Genomic DNA, 22,955 nt, shown 5'->3' with positions numbered 1-22,955 from the left:
TGCTGTTTATTTCTCTGTCTTTCTCTTTCACAAACACGTACGCTACGCATCACTCTTTTACGCCTACATGCGTATGCTTTGAAGTGCCCCCGATCTAATAGTACAAAGGGAAATTTTAGCTGACGGCTGGTGTTTTTTTTATTTTTTTTATAGTCCAGGGCAGCAGCAGTAACAGTAGTCGAAGGGCAGGCGGACGTGGTTTGAGGTCACCTGGAGGTAATTGAATCCTGGAGAACTGGTGAAGGGGAACTGGTAAAATACTTTAATTGGCAGTGAGGCTGACCTGCTGCAAAGACAAATAGGTCCCGTGTAACGCTGTGGAGCCCGGTGACGCTTCACAGAGGAGGGACGCTGGTGATGGGGAAAGGTTATAGCCCGCCGGCTAACATGATGGGACAATGAGCAGCGTGGCACAGAGAGGATTCTCTTTTCCCATCAGTTGTATTGATTGCTGGGCACTCAGGGGTGGGGTTGAAGGGTGGGGTTGAGTGTGTGTGTGGGGGGGAGAGGGGGATGAGGGGGGGGGGGGTTATGGAAATAGAGTGGACAGAAGCAGAGAGATGTGACCTGAGGATGAGTGGATAGATTGATGGAGGGAGAGAAAGAGAGGTGGATTGAAAGTGTGTGTGTGTGTGTGTGTGTGTGTGTGTGTGTGTGTGTGTGTGTGTGTGTGTGTGTGTGTGTGTGTCTGGGACTGGAGGAGGACAAAGAAAAGCAAAGCGTGGGGTTTTAAATGGACACAATATGCGGGTGGATTGCCGGAGAGGGAAAAGGGACTCCCGATAGATGGGACTGGGATCGCGAGATGTTGGTGGGGGGATAAAGGATGGAGGCAAGGAGAGAGAGAGAGAGAGAGGGAGAGAAAGAAAATCAGCAGTATTAGCTTGCACCCATCAGGGTTCATGAGGGGGAAGTGATGGATGGCAGGCGCAACATGATCAGTTGGGGGAGAGATAAGCGGGAGGATGGGGCCTGAATGAAGATGAGTTGCTTAGGGATACTTTATGCAAAGGGTAAATATCATATAAACATGCATATAAAATATATATTTTTACACACACACACACACACATCGGCAGTTCGATCCTGGTGGTTGAGTATCGTCATGCCGTGGATGCTCCTGCGACTAAATGCGTCCAACAATGACTGTCGGATTCCCACTGCGAGCGAGCACGAGGCGATTGCTGACCTTCTCAGGCTGACTGTAAATCAGCACTGTAATAATAAATGAGAGTGCAGCCTCCTCTTTTGTTGCTCCTGCTCTCCTCCCCCGCTCTGCCTCTTACAAACTGCAGACCTCCCCCCGCCCCCCCTCCTCCTCTTCTTTTTTTTTTTTTTTTGCTGCCCTCTGATTTGTCTCCCTCCTGCTTCCCCCCGGCATATTTCCAGATTGCTAATTGACTCCTGGTTCGCTGGCGTTCAGTGTAGCAGCGAGTCAGACCCCCCCTTCCCCCCATCCACCCCCCACCCCCCCCTCTCTCTTCACTGGTTCTCTCTGCTGTCCCGTCTCCCCCTCTGCCATCTTTGATTATCTCACCATTTCTCAGACCATCTCCTCAACACTCAAATCTATTTTGATATCCATCTTGTTTTTTTTTTCTCCAGCTCGCCATGTGTCTTGTCTTGTTTTCCTCTCGTGTTTGTTTAACCCTTCACGTCTCTCTCGCTCTCTCTTTATTTTTATTTTTTTTTTCCTGTACTCTGTTGCTGTTTTCCCCGGAGGCAGTGCTGCGGCCCACTCGGATGTAGTGGGAGTACAGTTTCTAACTGTCCCTCGCTCTGTTTTTGGAGAGCCGATTTGTCCTATCGTTGGCAGTAAAGAGGCTTTGTGTCGCGCTAACGAGATCAAAGCTCATTTAAGAGAAGGCATTAACCAGACTGATCGCTGTAATGGGCCAAAGCAAAGGGATGGGTCCGGGGGGTTGGGCAGTATGAAAGAGCAGATCACAGATATAGGTTATTGCCAATAGTGGGCAGTTCCGGTTTCAGAAATATTAACCACAAGCAGCATTCATTACATTGAGCCTTGCTTACACCTGCAGTTGCATTTTTCTTTGCTCAGGAGCTCAATGAGAAATGTAGTCTGTCGTATTGGTTGCTAATGAAAACAACCCCGGTTGGGTTGTTTTGGAAAACAAGCATAGAAGAAAACTGCAGATCTGTCCGAGTGATTCCTGCACTACAACATTTTAAATTACATCTCCCTTATATCAGACTTTCATGGTGTTTTATTTGCAGTCATGATCTTCATAAGAAGGATTTCTTTTGTGCTTTTTCAACATTTTCTCCCTCAAGCTTCTGTTTGGAGATCTTTTGAGAACCGGCTGTTTTGTGTCTGGCGACTCTGAGGGCGCGTTCGGCTTTTGGATGCTGTTCATGATCCGCGCTAGCTTTTCAATATTTTTATTAAATTTTACACATGTATGGTGATAAAAATGATGTTTAAAAAGTTGCATATTTTCAGTTGAAACTAAAGACATGCCGAAAAAAGATTTGAAAATATTATTTAGGCATTGGTAAATCAACAGAAAATGTATCTGCATTTATTTTGATTACTGATTTCTTGTTTGTCATTTTTTGACAAACAATGCCAAACCTCAATTAGTTCCCGCTCCCCCATTGCGGCTTTTTTGTTATCTAGTATTGGATACTAAATTTCATTGAAAAAATTCTGATGATCTTTTTTTCAATGTTTTTTTAAAAAAAAAAAAAAAATTATACTTGGCACAGTAGAATATTATTGAATACATAATCTGAAGATTAATTGTTGATGAGAATTATCTGTTGCCAGCCTGAAGTAAGCAGCCTGAAATATTGACAGATCCACATCAGAGAAAGAGTTTGACCGGGAGGCGGGTCAGTTGTGGGTCAGGTTGTGTGTTCAGCCTGTATGTGTGATACGATGTGTTACAGGAGATAAACTCAGTCCTACCCGGTCTGAAAGGAGGCTCTCCACCGCTGTTTAATGATTGCTGTTAAACTTTGAGCAATAGCACAGCGGAGTCACCCTTGACTTTTGAACTGGCAATGATAAGCTAAAAATTCCCCAGACAGAGTTGCTCAACTCACTCCCCACCCTCCCCTCCCCTCCCCCCCGCCCTCCCCTCTCTCTCTTGAATTCAGTTCACCTTCCTTTCTTGGCGTAAGTGCAATAGCAGTGTTGCCAAAGAATAAAGGAGTAATTAGACTGAAGCATAAAAGAGAAAAGGCCCCATTCATAAAAATCACAGAATAGATTTGAGATGTCTCTCGCTCACTCGTTTTCTCTCTGCCATTACTATTGTAAAGTCCTTAACATGGACTCGCATATTAACTCTCCCTTTATGGTCATCATTGCTCCCCCCCACCCCCACCCTGCATGCCTCCTCCCCAAGGCTGCCCCCAAACTGTCACATGTGCTCTCGTCTCCACCCACTCACAGAGCGAAATGTCAATTCAGTGTTTCCCTTACATGGGGTCATCTGTGATGAGCTGCCACGGTATTGTCATAGCTGTATCAGTGTTATGGATAATGAAAATTCAGTCATGAATTATACCCAAATCCGAAAAGTTTTCTTTTTCTCAGCTCAACCATGTCTTATTCTGAGGACCAAGTACTTCATGATCTCAGACATCATCATCTGATACAGCATGAAATCAGAAACTAAAATAATTGTGTGTTGCTTTTATATCAAGGTTTGATTTGTTTGGCATTGTAACATAATGTGTGTCAACGGTGGACGAAAGGTTTGGCCTTGATAAGCTGGTGGAATTTACAGGACAAAAAAAGAACGTACATTTTTACTTAATGTGAAGAGAAACTGTGAAATAACGAAATCAAGTGAATAAAACAAGTTGCAATGTAACTTGTTTTATTTAACTCAAACAAGTTAGTTCATGATTCATTTTTTGCAGGAAGTTTCACTGACATTTTTACTTGGTACAGACCACATGATTCCAAGTATTTGTGTTGGTATCTGAAACAGACAAATTAAAGAGCCTAATTGGTGCACTATTAGTGGGATGTGATTTGTAAAAATGAATTGAATGAATGCATCATAAAATTGAATTGTGCTTTGACGTCAAGGTGTTCAGTGGTTACGCTGCCAGCACTGACTGGTTCAGTAATGGGTTTGAACATTTGACACCTGAAGTGCTGCCACAACATGCGGTGGATATGTTGTATGATGTTAAAGCCTTTACACACAAATAAATGACATGAAAATGAAAAATACTCTCCTGCATCAACGCTAGTCATACCGACTGCGGTGCGAACAGATGCTCAAAGAAACGCTTGAATAGGTTTGCAACCGATCATTCTTTTAAAAAAAAAAAAAGAAAAAAAAAATGATGTCCTGCTTCTTTTCACTGGATTAAAAAAAAAAGAAGAGATTTTGGTTCATTAGCCGAACCGGCCTGTTTACCACCAACTGTACTACATCCAAAAGTAAACTACACAAACTCCACAGTTTTTTTGGAGATGCTCCATGTGTTGTTTTCAAGATTGTGGTCTTTATCATTTTTCTGACCTTTGGTATATAACAGTGGGTGGATGGAGACACAATCAATCAACATGCTCATCAGCACTTTTAACGAGGTCCATTCCACCTCCACACAATGTGGTTGGTTGACGCCTCCTTCTGAAAAAGAAAATAAGTCACTTTTTCACCTCGTAATATTTGCGTTCTGTGTGAAAGTACTCGTTTAAAAAAAAAAAAAAAAAAAAAAAAAACCCCACCGTTTTCAAAAATATATTGACCAGAAAACTAATCGCACAAAAAACCTGCCCGTGTTAAGACCTCGGTCGTACAGCATTGTGTATTTGACAACTCAGAAATGGTCTTAACGCTGTTGAACGTTTTTCTCGTTCCTTAAATCACAAATTGGACTTCTGCCCAGCAATCATTACTCGCACCAGTCAAATGTACAAAACAATGAAGCCCCAGCAGAGTTGAATGTCTGCTACAGCAGGAATCCACACACACATCAGCACCTGTATAACTGCAGGTCATCTGTTGTTATTAGCAGCTCACAGAGGAAACGCTCATCGATCAATCCACCCAGTAAATGCCCTCGAGCCACGTTTTTATTTTTGTTGTTATTGTCGGATTGGAAAAAATGTCTATCTGGGTCATATGAGAGGTGTCTTAAGACTCGTGCTCTCACACAAAAAAAAACAAAAAAACAACATTAACTGTAACTGCACACAGAAACATGGGGAGCTTTGTGGGAACATTTTGGTCCGCAAGCTCTGAAAAAGACAAAGTTCAACAGGAAACTTGCAGTTTCTTCTTGTCCTTCTGGCCTTCCTTGCAGTTGTCTTTGTCCTTATGTCCCCACATACCAACTATACCTCCAGTCATTTATCATTTTTAACGTCATCATTTTTGATATACCTGTTGGAGCAACATCAGCATCATACATCACTTTCTGTCCTGTTGTGTTTCGTGCTTCAGTTTCTGCACTACATGGTGTGACGTTGATCTTCTCAGAGTGTGTACCGTTGAGCTCCAGTTTTTTCCTCGAGTTGGGTTTTGTTGACTTCACAGAGTTGTAAGTTTGCCAAAACCATTGCGCCAACGACTGCCAAAGACCATTTGGAGATATGCCTCGATGGAAGATTGAAATTTTCACAGCTTATTCTCGGTAGTTTTCATATCTCGCATGTGGTTGTACAATGGAGTCGATATATTATAGCTCGATCTTGAATGTCCTGTATTATACAATTAAAGTCTCCAAATATGTCCACGGAGAAATGCTTAGAGTCTTGTGTTCAGCAACTGTGCCGTTTAGACTTTCCTAAGTTTGTGATGTCACAGACTCGCGCTTATGTCTACCCACTGCACTGCTTGACGGTCCAACCTTTTTATCTGGAAGGAACTACCAAGCCTCTCAGTCTGTCATGGAGCTAGCAAAGAAACCAGACCAAAGAAAATCTGTGGTTGGCCTGGGTGTGCTTCACTCGGGAAAGAGTCGACCAATCGGAGGGTCACCGATACCAAAACGCCTTAAAGAATCAGAAACAAAACGGCCGGTTGAGCTGAACTTCAGAGATACAAGTTTATGAAAGCAGATTGAAATCTTTATTGAGGTTTTTGATGCTTAAAGCCACAAAATATCTTGTGGAGGAATGAGAAAGTCTTTTCTTTTGATGCACAAGCAGTGAACTCTTAACTCTGTGTGTGTGTGTGTGTGTGTGTGTGTGTGTGTGTGTGTGTGTGTGTGTGTGTGTGTGTGTGTGTGTGTGTGTGTGTGTGTGTGCGCGTGTGTGTCCGTTCTGACCCGGGGCCCGTCCTCCCTTTTCCCCCTGTCTAAAACAGCCCTTTCTTTGTTTTCTCGTTCCACTTCCTGTTTCATCTGGAATCAATTTCCCCCTCGTCAGGACTGCAAATACAACACTGGAAAAGTGTAAAATATGGGACCTTTTAAGTGAGATGATTTTAAATGCATGCGAAGCTGCTGGAGCTCCTTTGAACAGGGGAAATGTTGTCCCTGCCAGATCTTCGTTACACCCTCCAGACAGGATGCCACAAAAAGTTGATTGTACATTTAAGGATTTTGGTCTTTTGCGTAATGATGTGTTGGTGGTAGCAGGCTCTGTTTTGTTTTGTTTTTTTTCCCCCTTAAATTTGGTGATATAAGACCATAAAGCCAATCCACCTCCTCAGGCTGTTCTGTTTGGGACCACTGGAAGCCTGGAGCGACCCGCTTAATTACCCGGCTCCCCTCCTCCCTCCGTCTCCCCCCCCCCCCCACCCCCCCCCCCTCCATCTGTTGACCTCATGTCATTTTGCCTTCCCTCACCACGGCTGTTCCTTTTACTTCCCCTGCTCCTCTCCTCGCCCGTTTGCTCCAGCAACTCCCCAACTTCTTTCCTTCTCCTAAAATAGCAAGTTGGAGGGAGAGAAAATAAACAAGAGAGACGCCCTTAAGTTCTGTCCTCTGTGGAGTCAGCGAGGGGGGACAGGGAGTGGAAGAGTGTGTTTATATATACATGTGTGTGTGTGTGTGTGTGTGTGTGTGTGTGTGTGTGTGTGTGTTTGTTTGCTGATGGCTGCCAGTGCAGGCTGAAACCCTCACAGTCAGCTGGCCGACGCCTTCAAAGCCTCCAACTCGCTCACAAACTATATGGAATTAACGAAATGGAAACTTAAGAAAAGTGCAGCACGAAACCGCAGCCTTAAACCTGGACAGGCTCACTTGCAGCACGACACTTTAATTTGTCACTTATTTTAAAAAAAAAGAAAGAAAAAAAAAGTACCTCGGTCATACGTGCGAGTGCCTTTTGTCCACTTTTCTCGACATGCAGACGGGCAAAACGCTTCAAAGCGTATGGAAAAGGGATCGTGTGTGTGTGTGTGTGTGTGTGTGTGTGTGTGTGCGTGCGTGTGCTCTTGCACCAGTAAAGGAGTCTCTGAAACCTAGGTATCAAGTTCAGACCCCCGGTCCCCTCCCCCACCCCTTTCACAAAATATAAATCACATGGCATTCTTCGCTTATGACTCATTGTCTCCGTTTTGCAAATGTTCTCCTGCTTTATATTTCTCTCCCCTTTCTTGGCTTCGACGGTCTTATTTACCCACATTCCTCCTCCTCCTGTCTCTGCTCTTATTTTCTTATAGTTCTTTCTTTTCTCTCTCCCACACCCCCCCCCCCCGTCTCCTCCTCTCCCCACCCCGCCACTGATCCATCAATCCCCCCCCCCCTCTCTCTCTCCCTCCCCCTCTCTCCTCATGCAGACAGATTGATTCCAGATGTTGCTAAAACTCCCCTCTCTCTCTCTCTCTCTCTCTCTCCCTCTCTCCCCCTCCTTCCTCCGGTTCTTCTACATCAACTCCTCCTCCTCCTCCTCCTTCTCTTTCTTGTTTCCTCTCTGTTTGCTGTAGAGGAGCAGGCAGTGACTCTGCCATTTGATGGTCGGGGATAATTTTGGTTTTAGTTCTCTCTGGCGTTCCAGGTTTCCTCCCAGTTTTCATTGCTCCAGCTCGGTGGTGGGCTACACCCTTACTCTGACTGTAAATGTGACACAAACACCAATTCTCAACATTTCTATCCCCCGTAATCGTTTGTGTTTTGCGGTAATGCGACTAAATGACCAGCGCTGAAACATACAGCACCGATGCAGTGTTGACCTTCGTTTTTTTTTTTTTTTTTTTTTTTTTTTTGATGAGCTGAAACTACGAAGGCAGTTCAGTCCTGTTTAAACTGCACTGCAGTTTCTTTTCCTTTTAAAATGGGAAGAGTTTTCTTGTTCCCGCCGACATCGCCCGGGGCTCTGTAGACTTGAGATTCTGCCCTGAACAGCCTCCTTATACTGCACCAGCAGCTTTCTAAACATTCAGTATACGTCGCTCAATGTAAGCCCGTCCAGTAAATGCGGCGCACCAAGGAGAGCGTTCCCCCTGGGGAAGAGGCACGAGGGGGAAATTGGTTCCAGATGAAACAGGAAGTGGAGAGAGAAGACAAAGAAAGGGCTGTTTTAGACAGGGGGAAAAGGGAGGACGGGCCCGGGTCTGGACACACACACACACACACACACACACACACACACACACACACACACACACACACACACACACACACACACACACACACACACAGTTAAGAGTTTACTGCTCATGCATCAAAAGAAAACACTTTCTCATTCCTAGTCTTTACATCTGGCCCATTTTTTTTTAATTTTTTTTTATTTAACATCATACTCCCCTTTGGCTTCCCTTTAGCCCCTTCTGTCTAGACAACTCTTCCTCTTCTTCATCCGTCCATGCATCACCACCACATCTGTGTTTGGCCTTAGCCCGCATATCTCCCGAGTCCCAGTCCGACGGAGAGTTGCACTGCATGAGCCAGCTCATCTGTATCAAGAGCTGTTTGTCCGTTTATACAAACCGTGTGTCAATCTGCTGTCACCGCGGCGCGCTGCGTCCCTTGATTGGCTGGTTGAATGCTATCAGGAAGTGATTTCCTGCAGCAGGCAGCTGGAGGTCAGGGCCAGGAGGTTAACTCTGTTGACACTCTTCACAAGCCAAATCTGCCCCCTCTCATTTTGGCGTCATCGTACAGCCCACACTCAAGCTGCTTGCTGAATGGAGGAGCGCATTCAGGCGAAGTATTTCGCTGATTAAATGTAATGAAAACATCAGCCGTTCTAAATACCGGACCGCATCCACCAACACACGCACATGTTTCTTTTGCCCCCTCTGTACTTCCCCCTTCTCCTTCTCCTTCTCCTCCTCCCCTCCCCCCTTTCCCTCCTTGCCTAGTGAGCCTCATGCCTCGGCTCCTCCTCCTTGAGGGAAGACGCATGAGGCTCGCTCGGCGGTCATGTTTTCTCAGCGAGGCGTGCCAGCAGGCTAGACAGCGCCGGAGTCATCTCTCTCTCAACTGCTGTCAAAATATCATCGTTTGGTTAACTTTCCCCATTGTTCCAGGCTCCCCTCTTCGTCTTTCTGTCCTTTCTTTAGCCTCCTCCTCCTCCTCCTCCTCACCTTGGCTCTGCCAAACAATGGCTTCCATTGCCGGGGCAAAACGGCACGGAGCAGAAAATAATAGCTGCAGAGAAAAGAAAGTGAAAGAGACAGAAATAATCTAATTAAAAGTAATTACGGAGCAATTAACCACAACACTGGTTTCTGAGCGGGGTCGATGAGAAATGGGGGGCTCCCCCTCTGCTCGTGGATTTTGATTGGTTAGTACAGCTGAGTATGAACGCTTTGGTAAGCTGTAGCGATGGTTCACCAGTTATGGCGTCCAGGCAGACTGTTAACTGTTAACTTTATTCGCTCCTCAGTCTTTTTCCTCTGGGACTTCTGTCCTTGTACGAACTTTGTTCTGTTACTGAGCATCATTGTTTTTGCATAATCCCGACCACTGGAAAACAACAGTACTTTAATAATGTTTGGGTGTTAGTTAATGTTTGAAATGCACTGTGCTTTGACATTGTCGAAACAGGTTGTGAGCATAAAATATTGAAATAAATCCAGCTTTACAATCCTCCTGCTTTAAATATATATATGTGTGTGTGTGTGTGTGTGTGTGTGTGTGTGTGTGTATATATATATTTCAAATGAGATGTTTTACATGCACAAGTTTTGGACCATCATGCTGCATCCACTCATTTTCAAAAGCCCAGCCACTTACACTGCTCTCATCCCTCCTGTTGTCTCTTGCAGAACAATGAGCCTTTAAACCCTGGTTTCCATGGATACCCACCTCACAGTCAGGTAAGAGATTAGTGACTGCTTGCAAATCTCGAACAATAATTTAAAAAAATAAATAAATGTAAAAAGAGAGAATCCATGAGTCACTGGAGGTACGTTACATCCAGCTGCTTTGAATTGAGATGAGAAATAGAACAGACTTTGTGAAGTCCAGGTAATCGAGTGCAGCTTGTTCATGGGACATAAAAGAAGAGAAATGTAAATGAATGAAACGGTATGGTGCTTCTTTAAGGCTAGTGGCAATTTTGATAGTCTGGTCTGCATAATTTACATAATTTTAGAAACCAACTTTAATTTCTCCTCGGACGGCAGCGCCTGGTGTTGTCCGTCTTCTCCTATAGCCCGATTGGTTTATTGTACGGCTACATTACTACCTGGACAGCTACAGTGCATCTGGAAAGTATTCACTCAATCCTCAAAATTCTATACGCAATACCCCATAATGATAACGTGAAAACAGTTTTTTTTTGAAATTTTTGCAAATCTATTAAAAATAACAACAACAAAAAATCACATGTACATAAGTATTCACAGCCTTTGCCATGACACTCAAAATTGAGCTCAGGTGCATCCTGTTTCCACTGATCATCCTTGAGATGTTTTTACAACTTGATTGGAGTCCATCTGTGGTAAATTCAGTTGATTGGACATGATTTGGAAAGACACACACCGTCTATATAAGGTCCCACAGTTGACGGTGCATGTCAGAGCACAAACCAAGCCATGAAGTCCAAAGAATTGTCTGTAGACCTCCGAGACAGGATTGTATCGAGGCACAGATCAGGGGAAGGGTACAGAACAATTTCTGCAGCATTGAAGTTCCCAATGAGCACAGTGGCCTCCATCATCCGTAAATGGAAGAAGTTTGGAACCACCAGGACTCTTCCTAGAGTCGGCCCGCCCGGCCAAACTGAGCGATCGGGGGAGAAGGGCCTTAGTCAGGGAGGTGACCAAGAACCCGATGGTCACTCTGACAGAGCTCCAACGTTGCTCTGTGAAGAGAGGAGAACCTTCCAGAAGGACAACCATCTCTGCAGCACTCCACCAAGCAGGCCTGTATGGTAGAGTAGCCAGACGGAAGCCACTCCTCAGTAAGAGGTACATGACAGCCCACCTGGAGTTTACCAAAAGGCCCCTGAAGGACTGTCAGACCATGAGAAACTAAATTCTCTGGTCTGATGAAACAAAGATTGAACTCTTTGGCCTGAATGCCAAGCGTCATGTTTGGAGGAAACCAGGCACCGCTCATCACCTGACCAATACCATCTCTACAGTGAAGCATGGTGGTGGCAGCATCATGCTGTGGGGACGTTTTTCAGCGGCAGGAACTGGGAGACTAGTCAGGATGGACAGAGACATCCTTGATGAAAACTTTCTCCAGAGCGCTCTGGACCTCAGACTGGGGTGAAGGTTCATCTTCCAACAGGACAACGACCCGAAGCACACAGCCAAGATAACAAAGGAATGGCTTCGGGACAACTCTGTGAATGTCTTTGAGAGGCCCAGGCAGAGCCCAGACTTGAACCTGATTGAACATCTCTGGAGGGATCTGAAAATAGCTGTGAATACTTGTGTACGTGTGATATTTTCGTTCTTTATTTTTAATAGATTTGCAAAAATTGTAAACACATTTTTTTCACTTTGTCATTATGGGGTATTGTGTGTAGAACTTTGGGGGGGGGGAAAATGAATTTAATCCATTTTGGAAAAAGGCTGTAACATAACAAAATGTGGAAAAAATGAAGCGCTGTAGATACTTTCCGGATGCACTGTATGGAGCTCCTCTCCCAGAGTCTTCGGTAGCCCATAAATGGCATCTGATGGCAGAGGAACTGGTAGCGACTGAGCTTCTCTTTCAAAGATGTGACCCTTCAGAAAGCAGTGAGGAATTATGCTATCACCTTCTTCAAGCTAAGCTCTGCGTGCAGGGCTTTTTCACAAGCCTGGTCCCATCCTTTCACACTCTCTCTTTATGCCTCGCTTAGTTTCTCTGTTTCTTTCTCATTCTAAGCGCCTCTCCGTGCATATTGCTCTCAGTAATGAGTGCCTTATGTGCGCGCCGCAGCGGCAGGGTCGCTGACTATTTTCTTATCTACCTCCAAGCAGCAGAGCACACTGAGCGGCTCAAACCAGCTCAGCACTCCTCTCTCTGTGTGTGTGTGTGTGTGTGTGTGTGTGTGTGTGTGTGTGTGTGTGTGTGTGTGTGTGTCCGGGTTTGGGATGTGCAGCTCTCTGGCGGTGCCACAGGAGGGGAGTGTTGGTCTGCGAGCCTGTTCGCCCTCAGCCTTCCATCCCCACATCCCGACATGGGAGCTTCTCGCAGACCCCGTCCCCTCTCGTCTGTTCGTTTTTTTTTTTTTTTTTTACCTTCCTCCAATCCACTCTGCTATCTCCTTTCTTGGGAATGCAGCTGGCGGAGAGTGCGTGAGGGCGGCGTCGTAAGAAGGTTTCAACTTAATTTTATTTAGATTTCAATTTCCCCCTCCCCTTGTGACCAGTGTTGAGTTATTTCTGGTCTGGTGTTGACCTGGCAGCAAAAAATAAAGATCGTGCGAGAGATTAAAGGCAAGACGGGAAGAAGAGGATGAGGCAGAGGTGAAACAGATATGGAAGTTATTTAAGATGTCTTGCCTGCAGGCCACAAAATCATAAAGTTGTCAGTCCCGTAGTTAGACCAGACTTATATTCCCGTCTTGGCTCTCCCCTGCCTGGGTTCATCTGCCTGTAAGACAAACACCTGGGTAGAGAACACCCCGTGCTCTGCAGCATGTCTGAACTCCTCTTGTCATCTGTTAAATTCAGCACCAACCCCTGCATTTGTTTTATAAATGATTTAAAAGTCATTCCTGCTAATATATTCTGCCCTTGAGCACACGTATTAGGAGTCTCCAGCACACTAGCTGCTGGTTAGCATGCAAATGGAGTTAGCCAAGCCTAGCTTAGCAAGATTGGCTTGTTCGTCGCTGCAGTACATTTGTCTTGGTAATGCTCCGGTCTTATAATATTTATGCACGTTTGAACTGCCTGCAGGTCTGCTGCTGTCGGTACGAGTGTGTTAAACGGCGACAGGCTCCTGTGGGTCCCTGCTGCTGCGTCTGTGTGCGGTGTAAATGTGTGCAGATGCGTCCAGGGCCACGCTTACCCTTGAGGGTCGTGCATGTTAGTCTCCTGCTGTTTAGGTCACAGAAATGATCAGGGTTAAGAACACACACATACACACACACACACACACACACACACGCACACACTACACACACTACACACACACAAGCCACAAAGGCCTCAGATTTGACAGTAGCTGAAGTTGAGCTGCAGGTCGTAACCTTCACACAAGTAATTGTAATTCTCCTGAAAATGTTCTGGATTCTTACGATAGAATAGTTGAGCTCGGGGTATTGATGTGATCTGTAGATACTGTGTTTGAAGAATGAGGCCTTTTGTTTGGATTAGCTGATGAGTGTTGGATGGACACGGGCCTTTGTTTGAGTCCATCGGTGTCCGTTTCCCAGCCAAGGTGCAGCCGTATGACTATGATCAGAGCACATCTGTGTGTACATTATGTGCATGTGTTTGTGTGCGGCTGCGTGCGTTTATCGCCGCGTTCAGTCTGTGTACTTAATCCTCAGATCATCCCCTATTCATCCTCTCATCCTCCTCACTTACAGCTCTAATCCTGTCATCCCTGCCTCTTTTTTTTTTTCCACCCAGCCCTTTATCCATTTATCTCCTGATCCCGTTATCTCTCCTTCGCATCCACTGCCCCTCTGTGCCTGCCCCTCCACTCCAGCCGGGCTCCTTTTGGTTTGCCTCCTTTTCCCCAATCCAGCCCCCACCCACCCCCCCCACCACCACCACCTCCAATCACTTATCTTCCCCTCCCTCCATCCCGCTGGACCCAGTTCTAGCCAGACTCAGCAGATGTCTGAATACTTGGCATCAGGGCTTTTTTTCCGCAGAGTTCAGTCCCTCCCATATGAAAATGCAGTGCGGGGAACTGCACTCCCATCTCAGCAAATTAAGCGCCTCCTAACAATACTGTGTTGGGAAGTGACGGAACTGTGCCCGAGCCAGAAGGAAAAAGGTGCAATGCAGCGAGGTGCAGCTTCACGTTGGGGTTGAGGTTTAGATAACTGGGATCGGGGCTGGCGCTCCCCTCAGTTTTGTGCTTCTTCCATCTGTGTGAAGAAGGCAGCTGCAGCAGAGAGATGGTGATCTCGGAGCCTTCCCACGCAGCTAGCTACCTAGCTGTCTACCGGCTGGCCTACCACTGCTTTTTTGGAGCTGACAGGCTGCCACGCAATAAATAAATCATCAAAAAAAAATCTGCAATGCAGTGGGGGTCGCATTCGTGTTCTGTGCTCTCAGGCAGCCAGTGCGTGGATAGAAGACAGCGTCTTCTTCCTTTTCCTGTTTCTCGTCTCTCTCTAGGGGTTTGAGGAGGCAGCAACAACAGCTTTTCTGACTCCACGCAGGCACAGGGTTAGATGGCTACATGGAGGGATGGATGCTTTGATGGATAGGAGGGATTGAGGCTGAAAGGGAGGTAAAGTTTTAAAAGGGGGGCGGGAACAAGAGGAAGCAGGGGAGCAGCAGGACGTGTAAGGCGAGTGTGTGAATGACAGACGCAGAGCAAAGAGAAGAGAGCGAGGAGGAGAGAAGAGACTCGGGCTGGCAGGAGGACAGAGACAGAAAGGCCCGAGGGGGATCAGAGCAGCAGAGCCGGGGAGACGAAGAAAAGGGAGGCAGAGAGTGACAGGCGGACTAGGATTTGCGTGCTGAAGAAGCAGAAGAAGAGACGCCGACGAAAGGGGGAAGGAGGAGGAAGAGGGGGAGTGAACGAGGGAGAATTTGAATGTGCGAGACAGACGTGGAGTGAAGCCATCGTCGGCTCATGGTCCTAGAGCACAGACACGGGAGAGGAGGAATAGGAGGCGAACAAGAGGCAGAGAGGAGAAGGGACGGGAAAGTGGAGAGCTGGTCAGCAGTTGTTCCTCTCGATCAGACAATGATGGGGCTGTACTACCCAGCTATGCAACCGGTAAGTGCGCTTCTCGAGCGCCGCTTCTTCTACTACGTGCACATGTTGAGCCTTGCGAGGCAGAACTAGTAAAAGAAGCGCGATTATGTTAATGTTTTTTTGTTTTTACATTAGTTTGGTTTGGCTCGACGCAGCAGTAATTGGTGTGCTGTTTATAGTACGGCCTGCTCCGGTTTGCTGTGTCTTGGCCCAGGTGAGGCCTTTGTCAGATAGTTGGCAGGGTCTCGGGCTAACAACAGGGCTTGTCTCTGCAGCTCTGCTCCTTTACCATTTTAACTCTTTGCACCCAATTATCTGAGATCACTGTGGATGGTAATGTCTTTTTTTAAATTTTTTTATTTTGTCCTCATCTTACTGCAGTGGAGACGATTCACAGAGAAAAACCGTGCGCTTGCACACGGCGCGCAGAGTAACAACATAGCCGTGTTAAAATAGTTGCAGAACGCTGCAGATTATAATGTTTATACAGTTGATGTTGTGCTAGGCTGCTCTTACCATATGGTGGGCGTGTCTGTGCTACTTTAGCTGAGAGACAGCCTGAGGATGCGAGCTGCTCTCCGGCGCTGTTCTAGCATGTCCTGCTCTCTGGTCTTCTTCGGGCCTAAGGGTGGGCGTCGGGCGAGATGGCAGGAGGAGAGCACACGCGCGCCGACACGAGGTAGCAACTGCTGCTTCCGCGCCGCCTTGTGTTGACGCGCAATGTACGACGGGCACCGCCAGCTTTCTCCTTGCTGACTGCGCACGGTGTCATGTTGTATTTCAAACGTGCGTCGTGTTGCGTCGCGTCGCATCGCGTCGCGTGCGCAGTGGGTGGTGGTGGAGATTTTGTCAAGCTGTTGTCCGAGCTGTCCGTGCAGTTTAAACTTCATCTGTCCCCTGGATTGAGGGAGACAGGTGCCAAGGCACAGTTGTTTCTGCACACACACACACACACACACACACACACACACACACCAGTTGCTGTTGCAATATTTTACGACTCCCTCCTTTATGGCACAACAAACACACACACACATTGTTGCCTGCATTTGACCCATTCGTCTGTTTTCTTTAACACATCTTAACCTTTATATTCTGAATATTCTGAAGACGTGACAATTTTTTTTTAACAGTAGTAGGTTGTACAGTGTTTAAAGTGAACATACTAACATTGTGGTGTATTTTTCATTATTTTGTTTAATGGTCTGGAAAGCGACAATACCAGCAGCTCTTAAATTGAGAAGAAACGATTACAGTTGAGAAGCTCCGGGTCTCTTTTCTTCTGTAAAATTATATTAAGCCTATAATAGTTCTATTGCAACCCTGTAGTTATTGCACAAATGGCTGTTCACCTCCTTTACACCAAAGTCGCAAAGTGTCAGAGCCAAGAATTTCTGGTCACTCATGCTGACCATAAATACAGGCCTATACCGCGCCACATGCCACAATATAAGGATCTATGTGATATTCAAAAAGGCCTGTCGGGGTTCTCGTCCCTTCAGACCTCTTAAATATCATAATAAAATGTGTCCGTTTCCCACACGAGCCGTCTTTTTCCCTGCCCTTTGTGTGCTTCTCCTCCTCCTTTCCTCTATGTCTCTCCCTCTCACCCCCCCCCCCCCCCCCCCCCCCCCCCCCGCAAGCTCACACAGCTGTAAGCTAAACACATTATTCGTCTTCAAAGAGAATGACACCAAATGGAGGATGGCAGTAGTAACTAGAAGGGTGTGAGGGCAGGGGTGGAGGGCTAGCTCCATGTGGGAATGCACTTTGAAGGTGACACACCACCGGTCAAACCGTCCACTTTAAAATTTATGGCACGGCTCTCTATTTTGGGCGACACATCTCTATAACTTATGATGGACAAGGGAAACTGTAAGTCTCTCCTCAGAGCGTTTATTTTAGTTTACAGTCTCCTCTGCTGACACTATAGTGAGGTTAGGCGATACGACCCTAAAATACTTTCACATTTCACATCTCAAGAGCATGCAATGGCAACAAAATAAGTGTTATAGTGTTAAGTCAGCCTAAATGTTAGTTTACCTTAAAATATTTAGAAAAAAACGAAATAAAAATGATCGTTCGGTTCTTTAATTTGTAAACAACAACAGTGTCAGAATGACATTCAGATTCTGTATAAAATATAGCCACTTACAGCCATGCTTGGTGTTGCTGTGCATAAGTTACACGCAATGTTATGGCATACAGTTGTGTTGCGTAACAGTAAGTCAAAAATATTACAATTATCACAGTTTTTTTTTATCATATTAAAAATGATTTTGATAATATTGTGCGTGATAGGATATGGCACACCGCTACACTACAGATGGCTAGATATTTCAAATGTGCCAAAGCTAACTGCACGTCAGACAATGTTGAGTTTACCACCTTTAATTTAGAATCAAAATCAGCTTTATTGGCCAGGTATGTTTACACATACAAGGAATTTGACTCTGGTTGTACCTTCTCTCTCTCAGCATCAAAAAAATTGACATATAAAACATAAATAAAAATATATACAGCTGAGAAACAAATATATACATATATACACTGAAACAATGGTGCAATTGCACGTAGTACAAATGGTGCTCATGCAGTTCGGTATAGTGCAAAACGTCCAGTGATGGGTTAGAGTTAGAGTTAGGCTCGGTATCAAATAAATTCCATTAAAAATAGTTTTTTGTTTTTGTAAATTTGTGACACACCCTTAAGAAAATGAATGTAGCTAGCTGTCATCTGAGTCCCTTTAACTTTAAAAAAAAAAAAAAAAAAAAGCATTTAGGCATATCTCGTATAACGACCCTTAAGGGCTGCCCTGATCTGGATGCTCAGACTTCCTTCTCGTGCATCTGATGGAAGAAGCTGAAAAAAAGACTCTGCACACTGATCCACTTGCTCGGTTTCCGATTGTTAGTGAAGCACCTTATCTGATGACGAGAGGTGAAGCCATGAGAGTCGACTGATCAGTGCCTGGATGCAACTTTGTTCAGTCTGTCTCCTCCCTCTCTCTCCAGCAGGGCGGCTAACACTCGCCTGCCAGCTGTCGGCAGATATCAGGCTGAAGTTTTCTGCTCTGTCTGTGCTGAAACGGATTCATGACTGATGCTGTCTGCTAGTCTTCACACACCTGGTGGTAACGTGTCCTGGGTGATCCCATCACAAGTGGACAGTTAAAAGTGCAGGTGTGAACACGCAAGATGCGCTGAGACCTGACCTGGGACACATTTGGCCTCCTTCTTTCAGAAGCGTTCACGCAAATGTGTCCCGGGTCACACTGAAGGAGCCCTTTGGACTCTTTCTGTACGTGTTCATGTGCTCATGACATTTGTATATAGAGTGGGGAAGTGAGATCGATCACTAGTGGTCACTCAAGATGGATGCAGAGATGCTTGATAATGACAGGTGTGAACTGACGCGCTGAGAGCTGTCCACTTGTGATCACATCATTTAGCTGTTAATTCCTGGTCTGAACCGACTGTGTTTGGTACTGACAGTTTATAGCTGCATGCCTTAGTTGCAACTCACCCAACTGTTTTAGTCATGTAGGCCCATAAACATGCTTTAGTCATGATTTGGTCTGTAGCTGCATTTTCCAAGACAAATAGATTAAAAAAAATATATATTAAAATTAAGTCTGAACATTTGATTTTGAGATTGTTTTTGGTCATTTCGCCCAGTTGTACTTGATATTAGTCAGAGTGGCAAATCAGCTTAGTTGGGCATTTAATTGACAGCACCTGTAGTAAAGTTAAATAATGTCCCACACTGGAGAGGATCATGGGACAGGGCAGATCCGTGGCGATGGACCGTTAAGGGACATTACAGGCACACTTATGTGCTAATTCTGAGAGGCCTCTGTTTGATTGTTAGCACAGTACAACAACAAGGAATTGGTAAGGGATCCACACACAGTCTGTATCCCTCAGGGTTCTCTACGCATGTTTGTTTGTTTTTGCTGCGCACATATGAGACAAGGACAGAACACCTCTCGCACGCTGATAGGTAGCCGTGTGTTTGCCTGGGAGCATCAAGGTAAAATAAAACAAACCTTTTCACCAGGTAACTGCATGCTTAGCTTAGCTTTGGGATTACGGGTATTTCTTTGTTTTGTAACTCTCACATTAGAAGGTGACTGATCATAACGACTTCCCATCTCCCAAAAACACAAACATAATCCCACGGTCCTCAGCGCTGGTGGCCTAATGCACTGTGTGAAGCTCCTCCACCTCCGGGTTAACTGTTCTCCCACTGCCCATGAAGCCACAGTGATATTGTCCGACACTGAAGCCGCTCTGACCGCCGTTGCCCGAGGCTGTATGCAGTGGGTCGAGGTGTGAAAGCACTCCGCATGTTACCTCACAGCGAAGCGCACGTACATAAACTCAGATAGGCACATTGCAGGCAATGCGAGGCGCAGACATGGTGCAGCAGAGCCCTAAATGTATGCAGTACTGTATCACCTAGGTTACCTGCTCCTGCATGATAAACAGCAGGGTAACACTGTACCTCTGCACACACTGCAGCACTAAGTCAGCGCTGCTGTTTTTTTTTTTTTTTTTTTTTACATTTTAACATCTTCTGCAAGCGGTATGACAGCTGTGAACAAATGACCCATTTTGCTCCCGCTACTCATTAGCAAAGTAAGATTTTGCAAAGCTGTCGGAAGCAGCGGAGCAGAAAGAACATTTAAAACGTTCAAATCCTCTTCAGGGGTCCTTTTAATGTTGGTGAAGTCCTGGTGATTTAAGGTGAAAATAGGATTCTGCTGTTGCATTTCTCAGTTTGGATTAAAGGTCAGAGGAATTTCCTAAATGTGTAAATGTTGGTCGGTGATGAGGTAACAGCTGTAATGACACGAAAATCAAAAAACAAACCACGAATAATTTTGATTCGGAAAATGATCAACCCCCTGAAAAATGACATCACATCTCGGGAGGAGGTCGGACCAAGAATTAAACAGAAGTCTGTGTTTGTCTTTTTCATCATGTCATTGAAACATTGTCGACATGTCGTGTTTTAGCTGCTAACTGTGCACTTCCAGTCCATAAATTACTCTAACTTGAATAAAACCTCTAATGACAGTATTTTTTTTTTATTTTTTTTTATTTCAGGGCAGTTTCTTGCTGTTGGCTGTTTGTTTTTGAACATAATTTTTTAAAGTATTTTTTAGTTGAGAAATAATAAAATACATAAATAGGAAATGATGAGTAATTTTAATATTTTTAGCCTACTTCACTTTTCATCAGCTATTAAAAAGCAGTGCTACAAGTATTATTTTAATTATTAGTTTAAATGCAGATTAGTCCCCTGATGAATTCTTTTCTTTTCTTCACAAAATGGTGGAAAATGTTTTAAATTCCACACAGTCCACAGTAAATTCTTTACATGTCTTGTTTTGTCTGACCAATTATCCAAAACCCCAAAACATTGAGTTCAGTATTATTTATAACCATCAAATCCTGTAATTTCAAAAGATGGATGCAGCAAATTTATGCTTAAAAATTTAGTGAAAGGCAGTTATTTGGTCAATTAATTCATTTTCTATCCATCAACTAACCATTTAATTGACCAATCATTGCAGCTCCAACAACAAACCAAGTTCCTTATGCACAGCTATGCCCTCTTCTCTGTGCTCGGTTGCTCTATTGACAGAAAGATCCTGGCAGTCCTTCAAGTGCCGCTGTTCATTCGTTATTGTATGTGCACGTCAAGGTGCTACAGAATGCACCTTGTTTTTGTAATGATTCGGTTTATCCTTATTTTGTCCTGTTGTAGTTTAAGAAAATGTTTTAAAAAGTCTGAATTGTTGACAGTTCTTTTTTTTTTTTTTTTGCCCACATTGCCCAAGGTGAGTGAAGAGTGTTCGAGAAAACACTGTCTGTGTGATTATGATAATGATAGTGACTGTGATGATGATCAGAACTGTCAAAAAGCCACAAGCTGTGTGTCACAGATCTCTGCAGAGCCACAGAGCTGCTGACACTGACCGACAGCATTGGATTAGCTCGCAGTTTGAACGGGTCTTAATGGGAATCAGTGGTAATGTTTGAGCCATGAGGATCTTCCTCTTTGATTACAGCTCAACTCTGAACGAAAAGCTTCATCTAAAACATCTGTTCGGTCTTTTTTTTTTTTTTTTTTTTTTGTGTGCCAAATAGCCATGTGTCCTCTGGTTGGGAGCCACTGAACCGCTGAACTACCACTAAATGACAGCCTGTGTGTAATCTGATTGGCCCACAGTCAGGAAGCAGAGACAGGAGCTTCTCCACGGAGGCACCCGTATAAGGAGATGGGCATTGATGGACATTACAGTGCAGCCGAAGCCTTGAGTGACTTGAGCGGCGAGTGCTGGTGGTTTTAAAACAAAAAAAAAGAAAAATTGCCCCTCTGGCTTCCATCAAGCGTGGCAGGCAAGAATGAAGGGGGGGGCAGATAAACAAAGGCATACTGGCTGGAACCACTGGGGGAAAAAAAGAAAAAGAGATGGAGTGCAGAAGCAGAAGGATCTGTAAGCTGAGTGTTTCTGCCGTCAGCCAGACAGCTTTTGCAGACAGGAGATAGTTTCAATGAACAAATCGTCATGAATTTTGCGTGATTAACGAGTTTCAGCAGAGTCACACTCAGTTTATTCTGTTTCTGTGGCTGGCGTGTCCTTTGCTTTGGGTGGTCGAAGCTGAAGCTTAATGCAGCAGACAGACGTGCACTTGAAAGGTTTGCCGTGAAAAGGCCTCTCCTCCCCCTCCTCCTCTCTGTGTATGGAAAAACATACGGTAACTCCACTGCTGTGTGTTTGTGTGTGCATGCAGGTGAGAATGAAAAGTCACAGATGAAGAGGTCTAACTACTTTTAAAATTGTAAAATGAGTTTAGGTTTAAAAAAAAAAAAAAAAAAGCATTTCAGTTGATACTTGACCTTCTCCGTTTTCAGTTTAGCTCAGATTGCTTTTCATGTCATTTTAATACGAAGCCTGGCCTCTTTAAATCTTATCTAACAATGTAAAAATTCTGTCTGGAAAGTTTTTCTTGAGACCAGACATAACTCCAATAGTCCAATAGACTGTCTCATTATTTCCTATAATCCCCTTCCCCCTCCCGTTAAGTGCCCCGGTTTATTTTTCCATTATTTCTTTTTTTCCTTTCTCCACCTCTCTTGACTATATGGTGCTGCCATGTAGGGCAGTGCTGCTCCTCAGTCAGCAGGTCAGGAATGCTTCCGCCGACTTCAGTGTGTGCTGGTATCCACTCTGATCTTAATCCACTGACAGCTTTCGTCCTTCTCCCTGTTAAAGAATTTATCCAATAATTTATCTTTTAGCTAAATCATCACCCTCCCTAAATGATGCTAAACAAACTGTAAAGAGACACACATGGTTACAAGCAGTGTCTGTAATTTTGCAGCAGGAGCCAAAACATGACAACAAGATGTTTTTCTCACATGACTAATCATGTGAGAGAATTGTGTAATGGCATCTAGTCCAGTTTGTTCAGGCTCGGCGGTTTTTTATTCAGCCAGAAACCATGCAAAGATAAAATAAAGCAAGTAGTAACTTTATGATATAGCTAAACCTGTCACAATTATAACAGTGGCTTGATTGAGATTATATGAGCTGACCGCAATCATTCATTTGTGTTAAAACAGCTGAATTATACAAACAGAAATATCATGTTTTTATTACTATTTCCACATCATGTTTTCCCATTTAAGCTTTGATTAGTGCTCCTTTAATGACATCATCTTGT

At 44.7% G+C, this 22,955-nt stretch overlaps 1 protein-coding gene across 4 annotated transcripts in view; it reads left to right on the top strand.

Annotated features, from left to right (window-relative positions):
* Positions 1-22,955, top strand: part of LOC138198193 (RNA binding protein fox-1 homolog 2-like) — a 50,396-nt gene that overhangs the window by 2,265 nt on the left and 25,176 nt on the right. For 3 of the 4 annotated variants that reach the window (XM_069149460.1, XM_069149461.1, XM_069149459.1), the window contains one exon: positions 10,152-10,202. In XM_069149460.1, coding sequence (XP_069005561.1) covers positions 10,152-10,202 — 51 coding nt within the window. Of the gene's footprint in view, positions 1-10,151; positions 10,203-14,523; positions 15,238-22,955 lie in introns of those variants that run through there. The other variant, XM_069149462.1, reaches the window with a different exon arrangement.

This window comes from Embiotoca jacksoni, unplaced genomic scaffold, assembly GCF_022577435.1.
Source record: "Embiotoca jacksoni isolate LCO1_2020_lvr unplaced genomic scaffold, fEmbJac1.0.p SCAF_15, whole genome shotgun sequence".
Taxonomy (NCBI): Eukaryota; Metazoa; Chordata; class Actinopteri; family Embiotocidae; genus Embiotoca; species Embiotoca jacksoni.
The sequence above is the reverse complement of the archived record's forward strand: the minus strand, read 5'-3'. Positions and strand labels throughout refer to the sequence as shown.